At 36.8% G+C, this 20,305-nt stretch overlaps 1 protein-coding gene across 2 annotated transcripts in view; it reads right to left on the bottom strand.

The window, feature by feature from the left end:
* Rabgap1 (RAB GTPase activating protein 1) overlaps window positions 1-20,305 on the bottom strand; it is a 176,744-nt gene that overhangs the window by 32,479 nt on the left and 123,960 nt on the right. For both annotated transcript variants that reach the window (XM_010613494.3, XM_010613493.3), the window contains exons 14-15: window positions 6,762-6,875; window positions 2,425-2,499 (exon numbers count right to left, since the gene is read on the bottom strand). In XM_010613494.3, coding sequence (XP_010611796.1) covers window positions 2,425-2,499; window positions 6,762-6,875 — 189 coding nt within the window. The remainder of the gene's footprint in view (window positions 1-2,424; window positions 2,500-6,761; window positions 6,876-20,305) is intronic.

The following is a 20,305-nucleotide window of genomic DNA, read 5'->3' as shown; positions in this document are numbered from 1 at the left end:
AAAAAAAAAAAAAAAAAAAAAAGCTTGTTATAGAAGGACTTCATACATTCTAGTATATGTGCTACTGAAGTGAGCACAAACTTCATATGTTCTAATGCTTTCAATACTATTTAAAGTACTATAGTAATGTGTGCAATAGTGCTAAAAGTGCTACAAAACCCTATTTCACTTCTGTTTACAAATGCTACCTATTTAAAACAGTACATACATCTTCCATAGCTTTATGGGAAATTATCTTCCTAAGAATCTGGCAAGATGTCTAATTTTCAAAGTGGAAGAAAAGAACTGATAATGTTATTTCAGGCATAGTGTGGCTGCAGCAAGCCTTCAAAAAAAAAAATCAAGAAGGTGGGTGGGCTTCTTGAACAAGAAATGAGAGGTGGGCTGGGCACAGAAATCACTGATAATCAAACAAGGCCAAAAAAACAAATCAGATTAAGCAGTAAGTGAGAAACAACCGAGCAGATTGTTGATGCAAAGGTACCATATTTGGGGCAAAAGACAGATTCTTTTAAGGTCTTTGTCATGGAAGGCAACTTCACTTTCCCACATGGGAGGGAGAAGTGGCCCAAGTGTTTCTGAGACAAGGCAGCCTATTTCCCCTCACAACAAAACATGCATGTTAACACTGCAGCAGGAGCATGGAGTTTAAAGCACTGAGAACTAGAAAAACCATTTTCAAGAGGTTGTGACACTCAAATGGTGATAAATGTAGAACTGAAATTGTGAAAAAAGATAAACTACACAGATGTGTGACAGAGAAATTCTGACTAAAACAATAAAACAAACATTTAAAAATGGTCTCTTTAGTAATATCACCATTTTAGCCATGATTAAAATACCACCCATCTGGGTTCACAGTTAAGATTTTTGTTTTACTTGTACTGCAACCTACATAAAATGACTTAAAACCTTTCAAGGGTTTCTCTCTGCAGACTCCCCAGTTTGGCCTTCATAACAACTTTCTGGCCATGTTTCAGCTCCGTCCCCTTCTGCCCTCTTCATGGGATGTTCCAGTCACATGGTCCTCTTCTTTTCAGTCCTTCCATATATATACAAAAGTGCTTCTGCAGGACAGCATGTCGTCCCCTTTGCTAGTAAAATGGTCTGGTTTTTATGTTCATTTTTCTTTTTTTTGGTACCAGGGATCAAACCTGGGACCTTGTGTTTTCGAGGTAGGTGGCACCACCATGGAGCTAAATCCCCAGCCTCCATTCATGCTTTTATAATGGTTTTATTTCCATAACGACATAAAAGAAAAAAGGTTAAATGAAACCAAATGTAATGGCTGAATCTTCAGTGGCTCATGGTTAGAAAGCAGGTTGCCATAAGGAGTCTACAAAGTTGATGGTGTGGGTATGTGAATGTGAACTGTGTGTCAGACATCAGTGAATCAATGACGAATCCCTTTCAGCTGATCATGATAGTGTGATTATATTGCAGAATACATCTACCCTTACAAGAAACATGCTCAGGTACTTAGGAGTAACAAATCTTGATGTTTGTAATTTCCTTTCAAAATGTAATTTTAAAAAAAGGTGTGGGAAAACAGGAGCTAAAGACAGATACAAAGAGAAGCAAAAAGGGAAATTAATATGAAAAACAGAGTGGGTGAAGGGAGGGCAGAGGTAAGGGGAAAAAATGAGAATCAAGACTTGTCATGTAGAGGTACAAGATCCCAACAATGAATGTAACTGTACTGTATCCCTAAAATATACCAATAAACTCAATTAAAGCTGAAAAAAAAGAAAAACAGTAATTGATGAATTCAGTAAAGAATACCATATGTGGGTGTTCACTTTTATGTTTTTCAACTTTTCTGTGCTTTAAAAGGAAATAAAGTTGGGTGTGGTGGTGCATGGCTATAATCCCAGCACTGGGGAGGCTGGAGCAAGAGGATCATTCTGAGTTTGAGGCAAGCCTGCAAGGCTAGCCTGGGCTACATAGTAAGATCCTGTCTCAAAAAACAAAAATAAAAACAAAAAAACACCAAAAACAAAACAAAACAAATAAATAAGTTGGAGAGTGAAAGGTCTTTGTTGAACAAATGTATGAATAAAATGGCACTAAAGAAAGCCAACTTCTCTGACTTCTTCCCTTCTAATACATAAATCCCCAAACAAGTAATAATGACAGAGGCTACTTTAGAGATGGAAAAATATCCCCTAGGGTCTAACCAACATTACAGTCTGCCCAGTCTTACTAGTAATAAAAAGGAAGCCTATCCTTGTACTAGTTTTCAACACTGCTATTTATTCTCATATTTCTCTTTCATGTTGACATTAAGGAAAAATTTTCCAGATATTGGAGTTAAAGCTCATGTCTAAGAGTCTGGCCAAACCCAATATAAAACCATGCTGAAGCCTAAGGCTAGTATAAGCTAATACACGCCATGTATAAGTAATAACAGATTTAATTACTCACATGGAGAAGCAGCACAGCAGCAAGAAATGACTGGCCCTGGCAATAGCCAATTTCTTCATCATACACTGAATAAGCCTGGAAAGGTCAGGAGAAAACACAAGAAGTTTAAATGAAGGCAGCCACATGGACAACACAGAAGATTAGAGGATGCTACTCGCACCCACCGAGGCATTTTGATGGCTGATGAATTATGCCAATAGTACTCTCCATCTGTCATTTTTTCTTCATAATAAATACAGTTGTCACCATGCCACGTCCAGTGGCCAAGGAGTGAAGATTAAGCAAAACCACTTCAATGCTTAAAAGATGCTGTAATTGCTCCTTGTCCTTGCTTATGCTGTGCCCTTAGGATGTCCTTCTCCTTCCTTCTCTGCCTAAAATATGCACCTTTCCTTTAAGCCCCAACATACTCCAATTTTATCAGAATATCTGTCAGTTGTGTGCTTCAGGGTATCTGCTACACATGCATGGCTGTTACAGTACTTACCATACTGCATTATAATTTTCATCTTCTCTTCTGGAGTTTGAACTTCCGGAAGACTGGAGTGATGTTCTATTCAACATAGCCAGCACCTTACACATAGCTAGCATTCAACAATACTGCTAATATTATTCATTTTTCTTTCTGGGAAAAAGTCTTTTGGCAAAGACACCAAAATGCAATTCTTTCCATAATGCCAGTAATAACTTTCCTGATAAGAGGGATTACTCTGAAACCATTTGTGGGTTCCTCTGGAATTCTTGTTTTTATTTTTCTTGGCAGCAGATGATTACTACCCATCTCCTATGAACATTATCTTGAATAGAACATCAACATCTTAACATTCCTTGTGGTTTATTCTATGGTTCTTTAGCTGTTTTTCAAAGCTGTTTTTATTAGTGCTAGTAGTTCTCATGTAAACTGTGGTAGAAAGGGGAATTCCTGTAGATTCAAGATACTGTTCCCTGACTGACAAATTTATTACTGGTGAAACTTTATTCTCCACTGACTCTCTACTGCCAAAGTTCCTGTGTCTGAAGAAAGCAATTTAGGGATTGGGTATTTCAGAGTTTATCTCTCTTAGCAAAATGTGAGGCTAGTACTTATAGATGATAAACAAGTTAAAATATGAATCCCCACCACCACCACCCAGGGATCAAACTCAGGACCTTGTGCTTGCAAGGGAAGTGCAGCGACACTGAGCTAAATTTAGGGGTAGAAGTCAATAATCTTATCAAACTTCCTATTTCATCATAGCTTATCCAATGAGAGAACTACACAATGAGAAATACATATACTTTTCTAAAGATAAGCTGTACAAAAGGGGATTTAGAAACAATCTGCTTATAATACAAAACACTATTTTCTACCTAACAAATTAATAAAAATTGACAAACATTAATCTTAATGGTGTTAAGATTGTTAAAAATTAGTAGTAATACATATAAATGTAGTCTTTGGAAGGAATTTTGGTAATGTCTTTGTCAAACAGTACTTTACTTGGTTAGAGAAAAAAATAAGCTTTAGATAAGAGTTGAATTGGATCTTGTGAATGTCACTTATTTTCTTAATTTGTAAGATGAGAATAAGCAAATGATTAATATCACAGAATTGATATAGTATTGTCATCCAGTCCTCTTATATAAAGTGCTCAGCACATAGTTTAAGCAATTGTGTAGAAGGATGAAAATGTATGAGATCTCCATTGGTAGAGAATGGAGGAAAGCTATTTCCCAGGTTGATAGAAGAGACTGAAGAATGATACACACAGGTGTGAAAATACATGATTCATTGGGGAGACATGGAGTGTAAGGTTCACAGGGGCTATAATTAAACATGCGAGGACAAGGCATTTCATTAATTAACTGACATTTAATGGGCACTATCTGGTAGGGTGCTAAGTACTACAGATGCTAGCACATATAAAAAATTATTCCTGTCCTTGAAAACTTCACGATTCAGTGGGCTAAGTTAAGTAAATAAATCAAGAGTAAAGTTAGAAGTTCAATATGGCTGAAGCCTAAAATTATGCATATGGGCAAGAAACAGCAAGGGATAGGAAAGGATATATTCCAATATATCTTCAACAGTACGGTAAGGAAGTTAGGACCAGAAAATGAACTAAGAAGTTTCTGTTCTATTCTACTGGGTTATGTGGAATACTAAATGTGTTGGGGTTTTGTTTACTGTACACTGATGAGAGTAACAGGTTTCACTATGACACTTTCACGTATGTATACAACATACTTAGACCATACCTAACACCCATGACCTTCCCATCCCCTCCCTCTCCCCTTATCTAAAAGTCTCCCTACTATTTTCATGTTGTTGTACACTAAAAGTTTTCATGGAGGCCACAAAAATGACCTGATTCTAGTGTAAACATGAAGCAAATAATATCCAGGCTGGACTCCAAAGACAGGGAGACTAATTCAAGGAATCTTTTGTAAAAGTGCCAGAAACTTAATATAGAGGCCTGTGGCAGGGCAGTGAATAGAGAAAAGTACAGATAGAGAGACATCAATCATAATAAACAAAGGAACTGAAGACAAAAGTAATATTATCACCAAGACAATGGCACAGGGGAAAAAGGAGACTGTTTCTAATCAAGAGATACAAGCTGGGTGTGATGATGCAGGCCTTCTAATCTCAGCTACTAGGGAGGCTGAGGTAGAAGGATGAAAACTTCAAGGCCAGCAGGGAGAGCTTAGTGAGACCCTGTCTGGGGGTAAAGCCCACTGCTTAGCTCTCTCTAGACTTTGGGCTCAAGTCTTAGTACTTGAACACACACACTTAGAACACACACTTAGTACTTAGTACACACACGGGATGGGAGACTGGAGTGCAGAACTGCAGAACTGCAGAACTGCAATGAGGGAGGGACCAGGGTCAGTGAACAGAGGGTTTCTGGAAATGTGAAGTTAGGTGAGGAATGGCTGGTATGGCTGCTTACGTGTAAAATATAACTAAGGGCTTAAATTTTAGCTCTGTGTATCTTAGGGAGAAATTAAAATCAAACCCAAGAAACATTTTATAAAATTCAACGGATCTTTATAGTTCAAATCATCTAATTTACACTGGAGAGCCTATGGTTAGCCTGTCCTAAAACCAGCTGTCACTTTGCTTTCTTACTCATAACATATAAATTCCTCAAGGACATGTCTCCTAGGTTGCAAATATCTACTATATAATATTTCTAAATAAATAAAATTAGTCCTGGAAGATTAAAACCTAGTTCCTAAGGTCTCAACTTCTTTTAGCACAATACCTGTGACATATCAAGACCTTTGTGTTTTGAGGACCCGGATTTAGCTCAGTGGTTCTGCTGCCTGCCTCGCAAGCACAAGGTCCTGAGTTTGATCCCCAGGACCAAAAACAAAACCAAAACCTTTGTGTTTTTATTTTTTGAAATATTGGGGTACGAGCCCAGCACTTCACAATGAGCTATATCCTCTTTATTTTTATTTTGAGGCAGCATCTAAGTTAACTGGCTAAATTGCCCAAGCTGGGCTCCAACTTAGAATCATCCTGCCTAAGCCTCCCACCCAGGGTGTTGAGATTACAAGAATGCGCTACCATACCCAATTTGATAATCTACTTGAAAATAGATTACTGAAATTGAGCAGGTGGCCAGGCATGGTGGCACACACCTATAATCCCAGCACTCTGGAGGCTGAGGCAGGAAGGTTGCTTTGAGTTCAAGGCCAGCCTAAGGTACAAAGTGAGACCCTGTTTCAAAAAAAGAAAAAAAGAAATTGAAGAGGTGATCATTTCCTTCACAGTCTACAGGTATAGATCTTTGTACAGAAATCAGTGTGTTCTGAAGTGATATATGCTTAAATCCACCTGGATGACACCTGGCACTCAGCGCTGTCAGACTGCACCCAATGTGCTACATTTAGCACTTACAATGTAGATTCTGAAAAGGAGTTTGCAGTGTTACAGGGATCCAAGGCTCTTAACATAGGACCAATGTTTCAAAATCTAAATGTGGAGCTGGAGAATTTTAGTCTGAAAATCCTAAATAAAACGGAAAAAAATCTCTATCATTTTATTTATAATTATTTTCTGTTCTTTAATGAATTTTAAATTGTACTATCTTGATTTTCCAGTCTTTTCCTCCTTTTTGGCATTCTTGTTTGTTTTTGTTTTTGTTTTTTTCCTATTTTGCAATACCAGGGATCAAACTCAGGACCTTGCACTCGCAAAGCAGGCAAGGTGCCACTGAGCTAAATGCCTGGCCCCTTTTTCGCATTCTTGAACATCAAATACCAATTACACTTTGTAGTTGTCTTTCATATAATTTCAAAGAACCACAACCATCATTCAAAACTGGATTTTTTTCAACATGAAATACCTTGCATATTTTATATAAGGAATCCTGTCCATCTCCTCCTGTGTCCTTGAAGTAGTCATGGGCTGGGAAGGTCCGGTTAATATCCCGGGTGATAGCACTGTCTTGGGGAGACTCCTGTAGAAACATAAGGGCAGAGAGGGTTTAGTTTTGTCGGTAACATAAGTACCTGTAAGGATTTATACAAGGTCCCCTAGTTTACATCCCATAAAATAGTAACATAAATGCCCAAAGTTACTGCCTCATCCAGGGCTAAGGAAAAGCAAACGTAAAAGGGACAAGTGAAGATGAAGAAAAGCAACCTGTTTCATTATACACATCCTGCAATACACCTCATTATTTTGCAAAAAATACACAGTTGGCGACTTTTCTTTTTTTAATTGTTTATTGGTACATTTTAGGGATACAGTACAGTTACATTCATTGTTGGGATCTTGTACCTCTACACGACAGGTCTTGGTTCTCATTTTTTCCCCTTGTTCCTCCCCTCCCTTCACTCCCTCCTCCCCTCCCCATTTACAAACACTTTATTTCCATTTTTTCATTTTCTCGTATTTTTTCTTTTCCCATATTACCTTTCCCCTACCCTTCCCACTTTCCCTACACTTTTAGCTCTTTTCTTACTATTTCACATTGTCAATTATCTCATTAGGATCTTATGTACTATTATAGTTTTTCACACCAGAGAAACTATTCGGTATTTGCACATGTGTGACTTATTTATTTCACTTAGGAGTATATCTTCAATATGTATCCATTTTCCTATGAATGAATCTACTTTCTCATTCTTTATGGCTGAGAGTATTCCATTTTACAGAAAAACCACATCTTCTTTATCCAGTTTCCAACTGATGGGCAAATGGGCTGTTTCCAAGTTTTAGCTATTACAAACTGTGCCACTATAAACATAGGTGTGCATATATCACTGTGGTATGATTCTTTTAATTCTTTTGGAAAGATACCCAGCAGAGGGATGGCTGGGTCAAATGGAACCTCTAGTCCAAGCTCTTTGAGGTTTCTCCATATTGATTTCCATAGTGGTTGCACCAGTCTGTACTCCCACCAACAATGGAGAAGGGTTCCTTTCTCCCCACAACCCTGCCAACATTTGCTATTGGTTGATTTCTTGATAGCAGCCATTCCTTGTGGGGTGAGGTGGAATCTCAGTGTTGTTTTCATCTGCATCTCTCGAATGACCAGTGATGTGAACATTTTTTCATGTATTTACTTGCTGCTTTTACTTCTTTGAGAAATGTCTGATCATTTCAGATGCCTATTTTTGAATTGGTGACTTTTCTATTGTAAGAGGGAAATGTATTATTCAAAAAGAATCTGCTATAGAAAATTATTCAACCTAATCTCAAAAGGTGAAGTACTCCCATTAGAAAAACTGGGTACAAAAAATACTTTAATTAATTCTTTGGCATGAAGCCCATGTACCAGTACCCAAATGAAAAAGAGAAATTCCTTAATTGGGGTTTGTCCTAGGGCAAATGGCATAAGAATGTACATAGCAATCAACTCAATATAAAACAGCACCAATGTCAAGAGATGTAAAGAGGCTATGAGAAAATATCCTTTGTATTTGCCAATAAAGTAAAATGTTTTCATCTTCTACTAAAATGGAGCAAATGTCAATGTCGGCAACCCTTCGTGAAACATACCAAGCACCAAGTTATTTCTCATTCTAGTTCCTTGTTAACTTTTATTTGCTTATGTGCTAAAGAACTGGAGCACATAGTGGTAGAGTGCTTGCCTAGCATGTGCAAGGACCTGGAATCAATCTCCAGTTCAGAGGTGGTGGAAAAAAAAAGAAATGGAGCACAACATGATCTTGTGCATTTTTTTTTTTTTTGGTACCAGGGATCAAACTAGGGTCCTCGAAGTTGCGAGGCAGGCAGCGGAACCACTGAGCTAAATCCTGGCCCATGATCTTGTGCTTTTAACAAATCATTGTCTCCCAGGCGATATTATTTTATAGGTAAACATATCATCCAAAAGCCTTGATATTCCTGTTTTAAGATGCCAAACAGAAATGATACATACTTTTCACAATCATGTTCTCAGTACTGTGAATATTTTATAGTTGTAGGACTTGAACTGAAGAACTTTAAAGCCTATGTTCTTTCTTAATCACAAAATGACTTACACCTGACAAAGGAAACCACTTCTCCAAGAGCTGCACTGGAACCCTGATGACACTAACAGCAGTTTAAGACTGTGGTGACTGACCTAATAAAAGGAAACCATCCAGGTGGGCTCTAAGACCATAGCAGCTTAGTGCAGACAGAGGCTTCCAGATGACAGCACAGAGGGAAATGAGTGAGGGCTGGGACTAGGGGAGCGAGCGTTGGGGAAGGGGTGTGTTTATGTGTACACATGCATGTGAGCTTGGCATTTGTTAGCATCCAGGGAGTGGAAGGCGGCAGAGTACTACAGAGAAAGAACCTAAACAGAACCTAGCAGAGCTATGTACAGGACTTCCTGAAGTATGAATCCCCCCCGTTTCTAAATGGATACTTCATCAGTTTTTAAAATCTCAATATTTAAAAGTGATTGTCAGCATGGGTTATACAGCAAGTTCAAGGCTAGCCTAGACTACATAGCAAGACCCCATTTTCAAAAAACAAAAAAACTAATGAACCAACTAACCAACCAAAAAACAGAATACTATCACCAACAAAAAGCCACTGTCACTGTTAAAAACGTAAAAAAGGCAAGCCATAGACCAGGACAAATTACCTATAAAATATATCTGATAATGAAGATGCATCCAGAACACAGAACTCATAAAACCAATATATAGACACACATTGGAATTTTAAAAAGGCATAGTACGTGTGAGAGAAGGAGATTAACAGATTATTTCATAAAAGAAGACATACACATGATAAATACCACTTGAAAACATGTCAACATTACTAGTCATCATGGAAATGCAAACTAAAACCATAATAAATTCTACTATATATCTACTAAATGCTAAACATTTAAAAGACCCAAAGCACCAAGTGTTGGTAAAGGATGTGTGAATGTAACTCCTATATATTGGTGTCAGGATTGGAAAATGATACAAATACATTGGAAACCAGTTTGCAATTTCTTAATAAAGTTAAATGTACATCTACCATACAACCCTGTGAGTTTATTCCTAGGTGTTTACCCAAGAGAAATGAATATATACAATGTGATCAAAACACACAGTAAATGTTTAAATTTTAAAAGTTTTTATTACGGTAAAAAGCATATTGCCACTAATTTCCCTCAAAATACTCCACTTCTCTGAGTACACATTCCATCATTCTCACCACTTTCTGAAGGAGTTGTGGAAGTGTTCTTTCCTGGGAGTCTTTTTTTTTTTTAAATTTTTTTGGTACCAGGGATCAAACTCGGGCCCTTGTACTTGGGAAGCAGGTGGTGGAACCACTGAGCCAAATCCCCAGCCCCTTTCCTGGGAGTCTTTATGAGGTATGATGAACAATATGGTGAATGTTGTAACTGAGTGGCATCTAACAGAAAGGTAGGTTCATAAAAACATTATGATGCGTCTTCATCCATCGTATTAAATGGATCTGCTACCGTGTGACTTCTGCTCTTCTCCAAAGTCAAGATGACCATAAAAAGAGATGTTTTGAATCAATACAGTACATCAAGACAGCCACAATGTCAGCCAGTCATATCAGACTGGTAATACAGAAGACAACATGGAAAAGGATACAGTTATTCCAGAAATAAGATTTGGAAATTCAAATGTACATAGGTTTAGAAAAACAAATGAAAAACATTCTATAGCTGGCCAGTTTTCATCAATGTTCCATCTTTTATCTCTTCACCATGAGAGTTTCATCAGAGAATGAAAGGGTAAAACACTCTAGTGAGACAGGCAGTTTGGAAATTCACATAACTGCTGGGCATGGTGGCACAAGCTTGTAATTATGGCTATCAAGGATGGTTGAGGCAGGAGGATTTCAACTTTGAGACCAGCCTGAATAACTAGGTCTCAAAATTAAAAAAAAAAAAATGTTTTTTAAGGGAGTGGCATTGTAACCCAGTGGTAGAGCATTTGCCTATTATATTTGAGGCCTTAGGGTCAATCCCCAGTACCATAAAAACAAAAGAATGAAAGAAAATTCATGTGCTAAATTTTAATTTTTTTAGTTTTTATTAGTACATTTTTGCATTACATAATGATTACATTACCTGTGGGGAGTTGATGTATATAACAAATCTATATTTTTTTTCATCTTCTTTCCTTTCCCTCTCTCAATCTCTTGACCCCCTTCTCATTTGCATTACATAATGATTACATTACCTGTGGGGAGTTGATGTATATAACAAATCTATATTTTTTTTTCATCTTCTTTCCTTTCCCTCTCTCAATCTCTTGACCCCCTTCTCATTTGAACAAAATCTATCTTGCTATTTCCTATTATCTATTTTTTACTTTGCTCTTTAGTTACATTTTGGGTTTCTCATATACAAGAAAGTATATGGTATTTAAGCTTGTGTATCTCATTTATTTTACTTAACACTACTGTCTCAAGGTGCATCTTCCTGCAAATGATGCAAGTTTATTTTTTATATGTCAGAGCAATACTCTACTGTGTATAAATGGCACTTTATCCATTCATTTGTTGATGGCCATAGAGGCCACTTTCAAAATTCAGTGATAATGAGTTGTGTTATAAACACAACTATGCATGTATCACTGCAATGTCTTTTTAACTCTTTCACAACATATTTAGAAGGGAGAATACTTGGATCAAATGAGATGTTTAGTTTTAGTTTTTTGAGGAAACCTCCATACTAATTTCCATAGTAGTTGCACTAGTTTGCACTCCCACCAACAATGTAGAAGGTGTCTTTTTCCCCTGCAGGCTCACCAGCATTTGTTATTATTTGATTTTTTTGATGTTAGCCCTTCTGGAGTGAGATGGAATTTCAGTGTGTTTTAATTTACTTTTCTTTGATGGCCAGTGATGTTGAACATTTTTTATGTATTTAATGACCATTAGAAATGTCTATTTCAGTTCTTTTCATTGGATGTCATATTTTGGGGAGTCTAATTTTTTCAAGTTCTTCATGTATTTTAGATTTTAGTTCTGTGTCTGAGGAACAGTTGGCAAACATTTTTCCCATTCTGTAGGTTGTCTTTCCACTCTGCTGGTTGTTTCTTTTGCTGTGCAGAAGTTTTTAAAGTTGACATGGTCCCATTTGTTGATTCTTAGTACTACTTCTTGTGCCACTGGAGTTCTGTTCAGGAAGTCCTTGCTACACCTACATCTTCAAGAGTTTTACCTATGTTAACTTCTAGCAGATTAAATGTTCCTATTTTAACAATTAGTTTTTGGATCCATTTCGATTTTAATTTAATAGTGAGTTATATGCATCTATATTCAATCTTCTGCATGTAGACAGCCAAGTCTCCCATCATATTCTAAATTTTTCAGTCCTTCAAGAATGAAAATAAATTAAACATCTATGTAAACCACGGCTTAAAATATCTAATCTTTGGAAATATGCTAAAGAACTTGGAATAAATCCATTTCACTTGCCAGAGACCAAGCCTTACAAAAATGATTCAGAAATTCTAACAGCAGTACATTCCCATCAGAATAATGACATCATTAAATTTGAAAAGGTTTTGAAAACAAATCACAGCAACATAAAGGCTGATACCTTTCTAAGAGAAAAGAGCCTTTGCTACTCCCCCATAAAAGCTTGTAAAATTAAGCCATACACACAACAGTACACATCCCTTTTGTTTCAAAGGAGTGAAACATAGATGTAAATGAAAGCAGAAAGCTTGATGGCTTAATACGCAGTGGATCACACTATTCATGAGTTAGTAAAATAATTTAAGATAGAACAGATGTTACAAACAGATGTTAAAAGAACAAGGAATGAATGGCAAAACTACTTCAGGTGATATGTCTTAAAAGTTACTGAAGTTATAGCAAAGGTGTTTTTTAACAGTCTGGTTGTGTTTTGGCTTCTCCATGTATCTCCACCCCGCCATCAAAAAAACCAGATTTGATCTCTGTAAGAAAACTAAAATGCCATAAGATTATAAAGAAATGTCTCACAAACTTTTTCTATAAAGGGTCAGAAAGCAAAAATTCTTGGCTTTGCAGGACCAAGCATCTCAATTATTTAACTCTCTTTACAGAGTAGCCAAAGACAATATGTAAATAAATGAGTATTACAGTGTTTCTAACATAATTTTATTTACAAAAACAAGAGGCATGCAGGATCTGGCCCCTAGGCAGCAGTTTGTGACTGCTGTTCTAAATACATAATTTACCTTGGGCAACATGACCTGAGAGAAGATTTTTGTTATGATTTTTAAAACACATGTTTCTATTGATTAATCTTATACATATACAGAGCCTGCCAAAAATGTTATATATCAGGAAAAATTTTTAAGTAGTTTAATACTAAATTTAAAAAATACTAAATTTGTTGAGATATGAGATTAATACAAGTTACCTTTGGACTCTACAATTACAATAGGTGCTCAAAGTGGTGGCCGTTAGCTTCCAGACATTGATTAGTATAGCAAACTGCTGGATTGTGTATACATTTTTTGGTGGATTCTGTATTTCCTACAGAGACTGGCACAAATAACCTGCTGTAACTTCAAATGTATATTTCTCCTTTGAACACTTGTTCTTTTCACATAACAAATGTTTGAAATGTTTGCTGTATTTTACAAAAGTCAATTCTTTAAAGTCTATTTTTATGTATGCAATATAGTAAGGTTTAATTGAAGCTGTAATTATAATGGCATATTGTCCCTTTAAGGAGCAAAACAAACAGGATATATAACTGAGAAATTATAAACACACACTAGACTGGCTGAAATTAAAAGAAATGTCAAATGTTGAAGGCATGAGACATGAAACTGGGACTCACTGATAATACACATATAGAATAATACAATCATTTTGGTAAGTTAGCAGTTTCTTGTCAATTTAAACACATATCTGTCTACTCAGACCTAGCTATTCCATTCGTAACAATTTTAGTTCTGAAATCCCAAAACTAAAAATCCCCAAAGCCCACCACAGATATGAATCATAATATATAATAAATAAAATGCTAGCCAGTAATGAAATAAACCTCCAATACACTTAACAATATAAATGACTTTCAAAAACATTATGTTAAGCAAAACCTTATACTGAATGAAATCAGAAAGTGGTTACCAGTGGTTGGTGGTGGGAAATCAGCAGGAAAGGGACATGCAGAAAATTTCTGATGTTTATATTTTCTTTAGTTAGTGGTTAAACAGACATTTAAACTGCCAAAGCTCTGATCAAAGTGAACCCTTATGAGTTTTATGATTTATTGGATGTATACTGTACCATACCCACAAAAGTAGTATTTTTCCCTCATCTGTCACCACCAATATTTCTCAAGATTTCCCTATTTTACCCATATGGCAGAAAATTTTATCACCTTATCTGCCATTTAGGCCTAGAGCAGGTGTATGATTCTAGCTCCCATAAATGATCTTTCACCTACAGTCTCTCTTCTATCCACATCGCAAGCATCATCCCTCAGACCTGTTTCTTCCTATCAAGGATAATGTAACAGCTACATTCCTGCCTAGATCAGGCTATAAAAAAACATAAATGCAAAGTTTAAACAACAGAAAGCTGTTTCTCAGTTTCAAAGGCTGGAAAGATCAAGATGCTGGTGCCTCTTAAAGCCTTGTTTTCTGAGCCTTTTAAATGTCACCTTTGTGCTGTGCCCTCATATGGTAGAACAGACAAGACAGCTCTTTGCAGTCTCTTTTACAGGATTCTTTTTAAGAATCCCACTCTTAAGAATTTCATTCATGATTTAATCACCTCACAAAGGTCTTTTCCTAATACTGTCACACTGGCAATCAGGTTTCAACATATAAACTGGGGGTGGGATGTATAATTTGGATCTTAGCACAGATCATCCTCCAATTTTGTTTGTACCAGCATGATCATGTCAGGATAATTTTCTTGAAGTACAGCCCAATCAGATCATTTTGCTATCATAAACTTTTCCTGAATTCACATTAGCATGTTTTTTTTTTTTTTTAGACAAGGTCTCACTATGTAGCTGAGATTGACCCAGAACTCACTATGTAGCCCAGGCTGATCTCGAACTCACAGTGATCCACCTGCCTCAGCCTCCATGCCAGGCATGAATTCACATTACTATGAATACTAGAGGAGGAAGTCCATGTCTCAATTCTGAGAAACCCCAAATCTCTTTAATTTCTTCTCACATACCTACAAAATAAGATTACTATCGTATAAACATAACCCAAACTAATGACAGTTTTTGCATTTTAAAAAGAAAACCTTTTCCTTTGTTAATACAGTAACAAAACTTTTCTTTTCTTTTTCTTTCTCTTCCTTCCTTCCTTTCTTTTCTTTCTTTCGTACTGGGGATCGAACTGAGGACCTTGCACTTGCGAGGCAGGCAGTGGAAGTACTGAGCTCTAAATCCCTGGTCCTTTGATTTTTTATTTTAACAAAAACACTTTGTTTACTTATTATATAATGCTAGGGAAAACAAGAAAAAAGAAAGATAACTGTACCACTCAGAAATAACTGTAGCTAATGTTTGACAAGCATATGACTAACTTTTTACCTAAGTATTTTTATAAAATGAACTTATACTGTTTTGAAAATTTACTTTGGAGTTAATAAAATTCACTGGGAGTTAATAAAACTCCAAAAAATATTTTATCTTTTCATGTTACTGGTGATTATTCTACCATACCATTTTTATTGCACAGTAACCTGTCACATGGTTATATAATAGTTTACTCTGCCACATCACTGGCTTTGGAATATTTACATTGTCTTGCTTAATATTGCTAAGACAGAACTATAAATCAGAGCAGTAATTTTTACCTTTAGTGCTAGGGGGATCAAACCCAGAGCCTAATACATACAAGGCAAGCACTCTACTACTGAGCTACACCCTTAGCCCAGAGTAGTGATTCTTAAGGGAGAGAAAAGGTTTCCATTCACTTCATTCCTCCAAACATCCAGCAAGACCCATTTCTGGATTTTGTGTTACACTGCCAACTGTCCTTTAACAATGTCATAACTACATTAATGTCCTTCTTACAGCAATTATACTGCTGTTTTGGAATAATCATTTATGTAGTTGCCCTATCCTCCTAATCTACAAATAACTAAGAGCAGTATCTAAACTTACAGAAAACTGCATACAAAGTGTATAGTCTCCATTTTATTCTAATGCCAAATGCACGGTTTGCTGAACTGACACATCCACTGGTTAAAAAAAAAAATCATACACATATACTTGTGTGCTTTGGCAGCTAGACCTAGAAGCACTGTAACATTCAGTAACAACAAGCACAGCTAGCATCTTTATCTTGGTTTCTAACACTATTTACTAATGAAAAGAGTAAGGGGTACTTGCAGAAATGGTTGATTCTAAGACTGGAGCATGAAATATGTAAGATAAGCCTATAACATTTTGTAGTATCAGAAAATAAAGCCTCCCCCAAGATAGCAAACAAAACAAAACCTGTATTGATGAAAGTACGCCAAAGGGGTATAGGATCCAATGAAAAGAGTTCCCACTGGGCTTGGTGGAGCACGCCTGCAATTCCAGCACCTGGAAGGCTGAGGCAGGAGGATCACAGTGAGTTCAAGGCCAGCCTGGGCTACACTGTGAGCTCAAGGCTAAGCTAAATCACACAGCAAAACCCTGTCTCAAAAAAATAAGAAGAAAGAAGAAGGAGAAGGAAGGAGGAGAAGGGGGGAGGGAGAGGGGAAAGAGGGGAAGGAGGTAGAGGAGGAAGAGGAGGAGGAGGAGGAAGAGAAGAAAGAAGAAAAGAAGGAAGGAAGGGGAGGAGGAGGAGGAGCAGGAGGCAGAAGCAGAAGCAAGAGCAGAGGCAGAGGCAGAAGAAAATAGGAGTCCCCAATGACTAAAGCAGGAACAGTCTGAGCAACAAAATAAGTAAGGTAATAATGGACTATGGCCAGTAAAAAGAAATATCTAGATGTCTGTATGTATATACTGTATAAAGGATGGAAAAAAAGGGGGAGAAGAAACAATCTCCCATGCAACAGAATTCCAAATAACTTGCTTATTCAGTCCTCAGTGAAGGGCTGCATACCTCCCCACACTTTCCCTATAGGTCATACACAGGGAGTTACTCTGGAGGATCACAGTACCATATGGAATGGGGGAAAGAAGAGTAACTTCACAGTGGAAACCAGCCAGATATATGGGAAAAAGCCATTACCTTCTCATAGTAAAGTACAAAATTTAGAGAGGTTATGCCAGCCAAGGTCATGTCTCAGCCCAAGTTCACAGACTAGCGCATAAGGCACTCAGTAAGATGGGCTGAATTGGTGGAGAAAACCTGGTGAAATGAACACTGTAGATATACTCAACAGTGATCACAGGTAGGTGCTGTTCATGTGACTGATTTCTATGAGTCTTCTTTCTTGGTCCTAATCATGATGCTCTATAGTGTTATAATAAAGCAATGGAAAGGCTTTGTTATTTTCTTAGAATTTAAGGCTCTTCTAAAATAGTTTGTGGCAGACAAAAAGGCTATGGAAATGGTAGCAGTTATGCTGTATTCACCTCATTCTTCTTTTAAAAGTTGTCTGTCTGTTCAGATCACAGTGGTACCACATTCTGTCATATTTCTGGATGACTATTTTATACCTTATTGTGAGAACTGGCCCACCGGGTAATTTCTCAGGATTAATAAGGTACTGGGAACTGGAGGAAACCCTTTGAATACATTTTCTTTGTAAACTGGAGTTGAAAAATAGAAAGCTAAGAATGGCAGGAAGAAAAAGAAAGCACCCAAAGAAAATGCAGTGGAAGGTTGCCATGAGAAATAAACAACATAGGGAAGATTATTATTTCCTAAGGGGCTTGCTGCCCAAAGAAAAAGTTATGTTACAAATACCTTCTTAAAAGTCGTCATGTAATATTTAAGAAAACAGAATAAAAACTAACAAAACCCTGCTCCAATGCATCATACCATATTCTATATTTATAGTATATTTCATAGGGCAAAATAAGAATGCACTAATTACACCTTCAATTTAAAAAATCAGCTACAGTTTGTTGAAAGCTCTTAGTAAATCCACTAGAATGTCAAGCTTCAAGAAGACAGAAGTTTTGTTTTGTCCTCTTTTATTTCTGGACCAGGGAAGAGTGCCTAACACAGCAGGCGCTCAGCAAACACCTGCTGAACATTAGTTCTCAAGGGGCTGCATGACAGGCAGAACCACTCATCTAAAAGAAACTTCCTATCGACAAATGCATTTTCACAGATTTAAAAGTAATTAAGCGACCAATATATAGATCTATTTTAACAACTCTTTAAAGGGGACACTATCATTTCTTCCATTTAACAAATCAGGGGAAAAGTTACAGCAATTAGATACAAAACGGGAAGCTGAGACTAGAACTCAAATGGTCTGGCTTTCCAGATCATGTTCTTTTTTTTTTTCGTTTTTCTGGTGACAAGGTCTCTCACTATGTAATCCAGGTGGGGACCCAGCTTGCTGTAGCCCAGGCTGTCCTCAAACTTGCAATTCTGCCCCACCATGCCCAGCATTAGCTCATGTTCTTAATCCAAATAAATATACTGCAAAGGTGAAAATACTCTCTTATTAGTAAGTATATTCATAATTCCTAGTATATTAAAAATGGTTTTCTCTTTTATAGTCTTACAACTAAAATCAACACAAGATAGATTTTGAAAATAGGCTTTTACTTTTCATTCATTTGAAGTGCTCCATGGATGGAGGCTGCTCAGAGTTTATGAAAAAGCAGAAGACTATCACCTTCCTATACTAATATTTACACAGATACATATGATACTCATAGACATAAAAACAAAGTGAATAAAATCTTAACATGTGACTCTTCTGTGTATTGTTGGAGAGTGCATTCAAAGAAAAGGCATTTTCCATAAATATTAGATGATCTTCAATGTGTATTTTAATCATTTCAATTTTTTTCAAATAAATAATACTTTTGGGGGGGTTTGTTCTTTGATTAGGATTGCCATTATATTTATTTTTAGAACATAATTACCTTGGTCTCTCAAAGAACCACATTCACTAAACTGTGGTATTAACATATTTTGAGAAAAATGTTTTTTTCTTTAAAGAAAAAACAAAATAAACCCTTGTATTTCATAGTGGCGAGGATATGTCCTATCACATTACCGATTACCCCTATCAAAATTGGTCTCCCACCAGGTGTGGCATGGCGCACACCTGTGATCCCAGTACGTGGGAGACTGGGGTAGGAGGATCGCTGCAAGTTCGAGACCAGCCTGGGCTATGTAGTGAGTTCCAAAGCAGTCTAAACTACAGATGGAGACTGTCTCAAAAAAAAAAGGACTGACATTAAAAATGGTCTCTCCCAAAGACTTCTAAGGCTTTTTTTCCTCCATGCAAAATGAATGAATTCAATGTCTTTTCTGGGGAGTGAGTAGTAGGGACTGAACACAAGGAGCACTGAGTTACATCCTCAGCCCTATTAAAAAAATTTTTTTTTTTTTAATTTAGACAGTTTTTGCTAAGTTGCTCAGGCTACCATGCTTTGGCCTTTAGGAAGCCCATAATCTCAGGATCTTATAATGAATTGTAAGTGGGGTTTTTTTTGTTGTTGTTGTTTGTTTGTTTTTTAGACAGGATCTCACTATGTAGTTCAGGCTGACCTCAAACTTGTGGCAATCCCCCTGCTCAGTCTCCCAAATGCTGGGATTACAGGCGTGTGCCACTTCGCTATTATTTACATTTTTCTGTTTTGTTGAAGAAGATAGCACAGTAGCTCAGTAAGATGAGCTATTAAATTCTTGTAGAAAACAAAGCCCTCAATGCCAGTTTCATAATGAAAACAATGTGAATCTTAGAAAAAAGTCTTTGAAAAACAAATATTATTGATGAGCTCACTTAGCATTGGCAATATAAGAACATCTTCATCCTAACTTCAGCTTTCAAGAACACAATGCATACAAATGAACCTGTGCTAACATTTTTACTTGTTTCTCCCATATCTAGCACGACTGCTTTTTAAGTCACGATCTGCCTTCCAACTAGGAAGCATGCCTCTCCTTGTCCTGCAATATTGTTCTTTCACATCAATGCAGTAGTGCAAATTGTAGTGGAAATCAAATTTGTTGGTAGATATTGCTTTTACATATTTATTTTAGTGATTTTGTGAAGGCAGAAACCATAATTAGACTAGAAGTGACACTGATTGATAATTTTAGCAGAATTCAAAAGCAAGACCAAAATGAGACAGAAAACTGATCTCTACATATTTAAATATATGAAACACTGTGTAGGTATTCAGTAATTAATGTTTTAAAATTTCCCTTCCAAAGCTCCAACACATCAAATACAATGCACACTGAAATTATATTTTCATAAAGATGGCAGTAATTGAAGGCCTTTCAGAATCTGGCCAGAACTGTGCAGACAGTGGAATTTAAGGTAGGTGTGTGTGTGCGTGTGTGTGCACACAAACACATGCATACG

Source organism: Fukomys damarensis, unplaced genomic scaffold (assembly GCF_012274545.1).
Source record: "Fukomys damarensis isolate Sample0158 unplaced genomic scaffold, DMR_v1.0_HiC HiC_scaffold_36, whole genome shotgun sequence".
NCBI lineage: Eukaryota > Metazoa > Chordata > Mammalia > Rodentia > Bathyergidae > Fukomys > Fukomys damarensis.
Note: the sequence above shows the minus strand (reverse complement) of the source record. Positions and strands in the feature narration are given on the sequence as shown.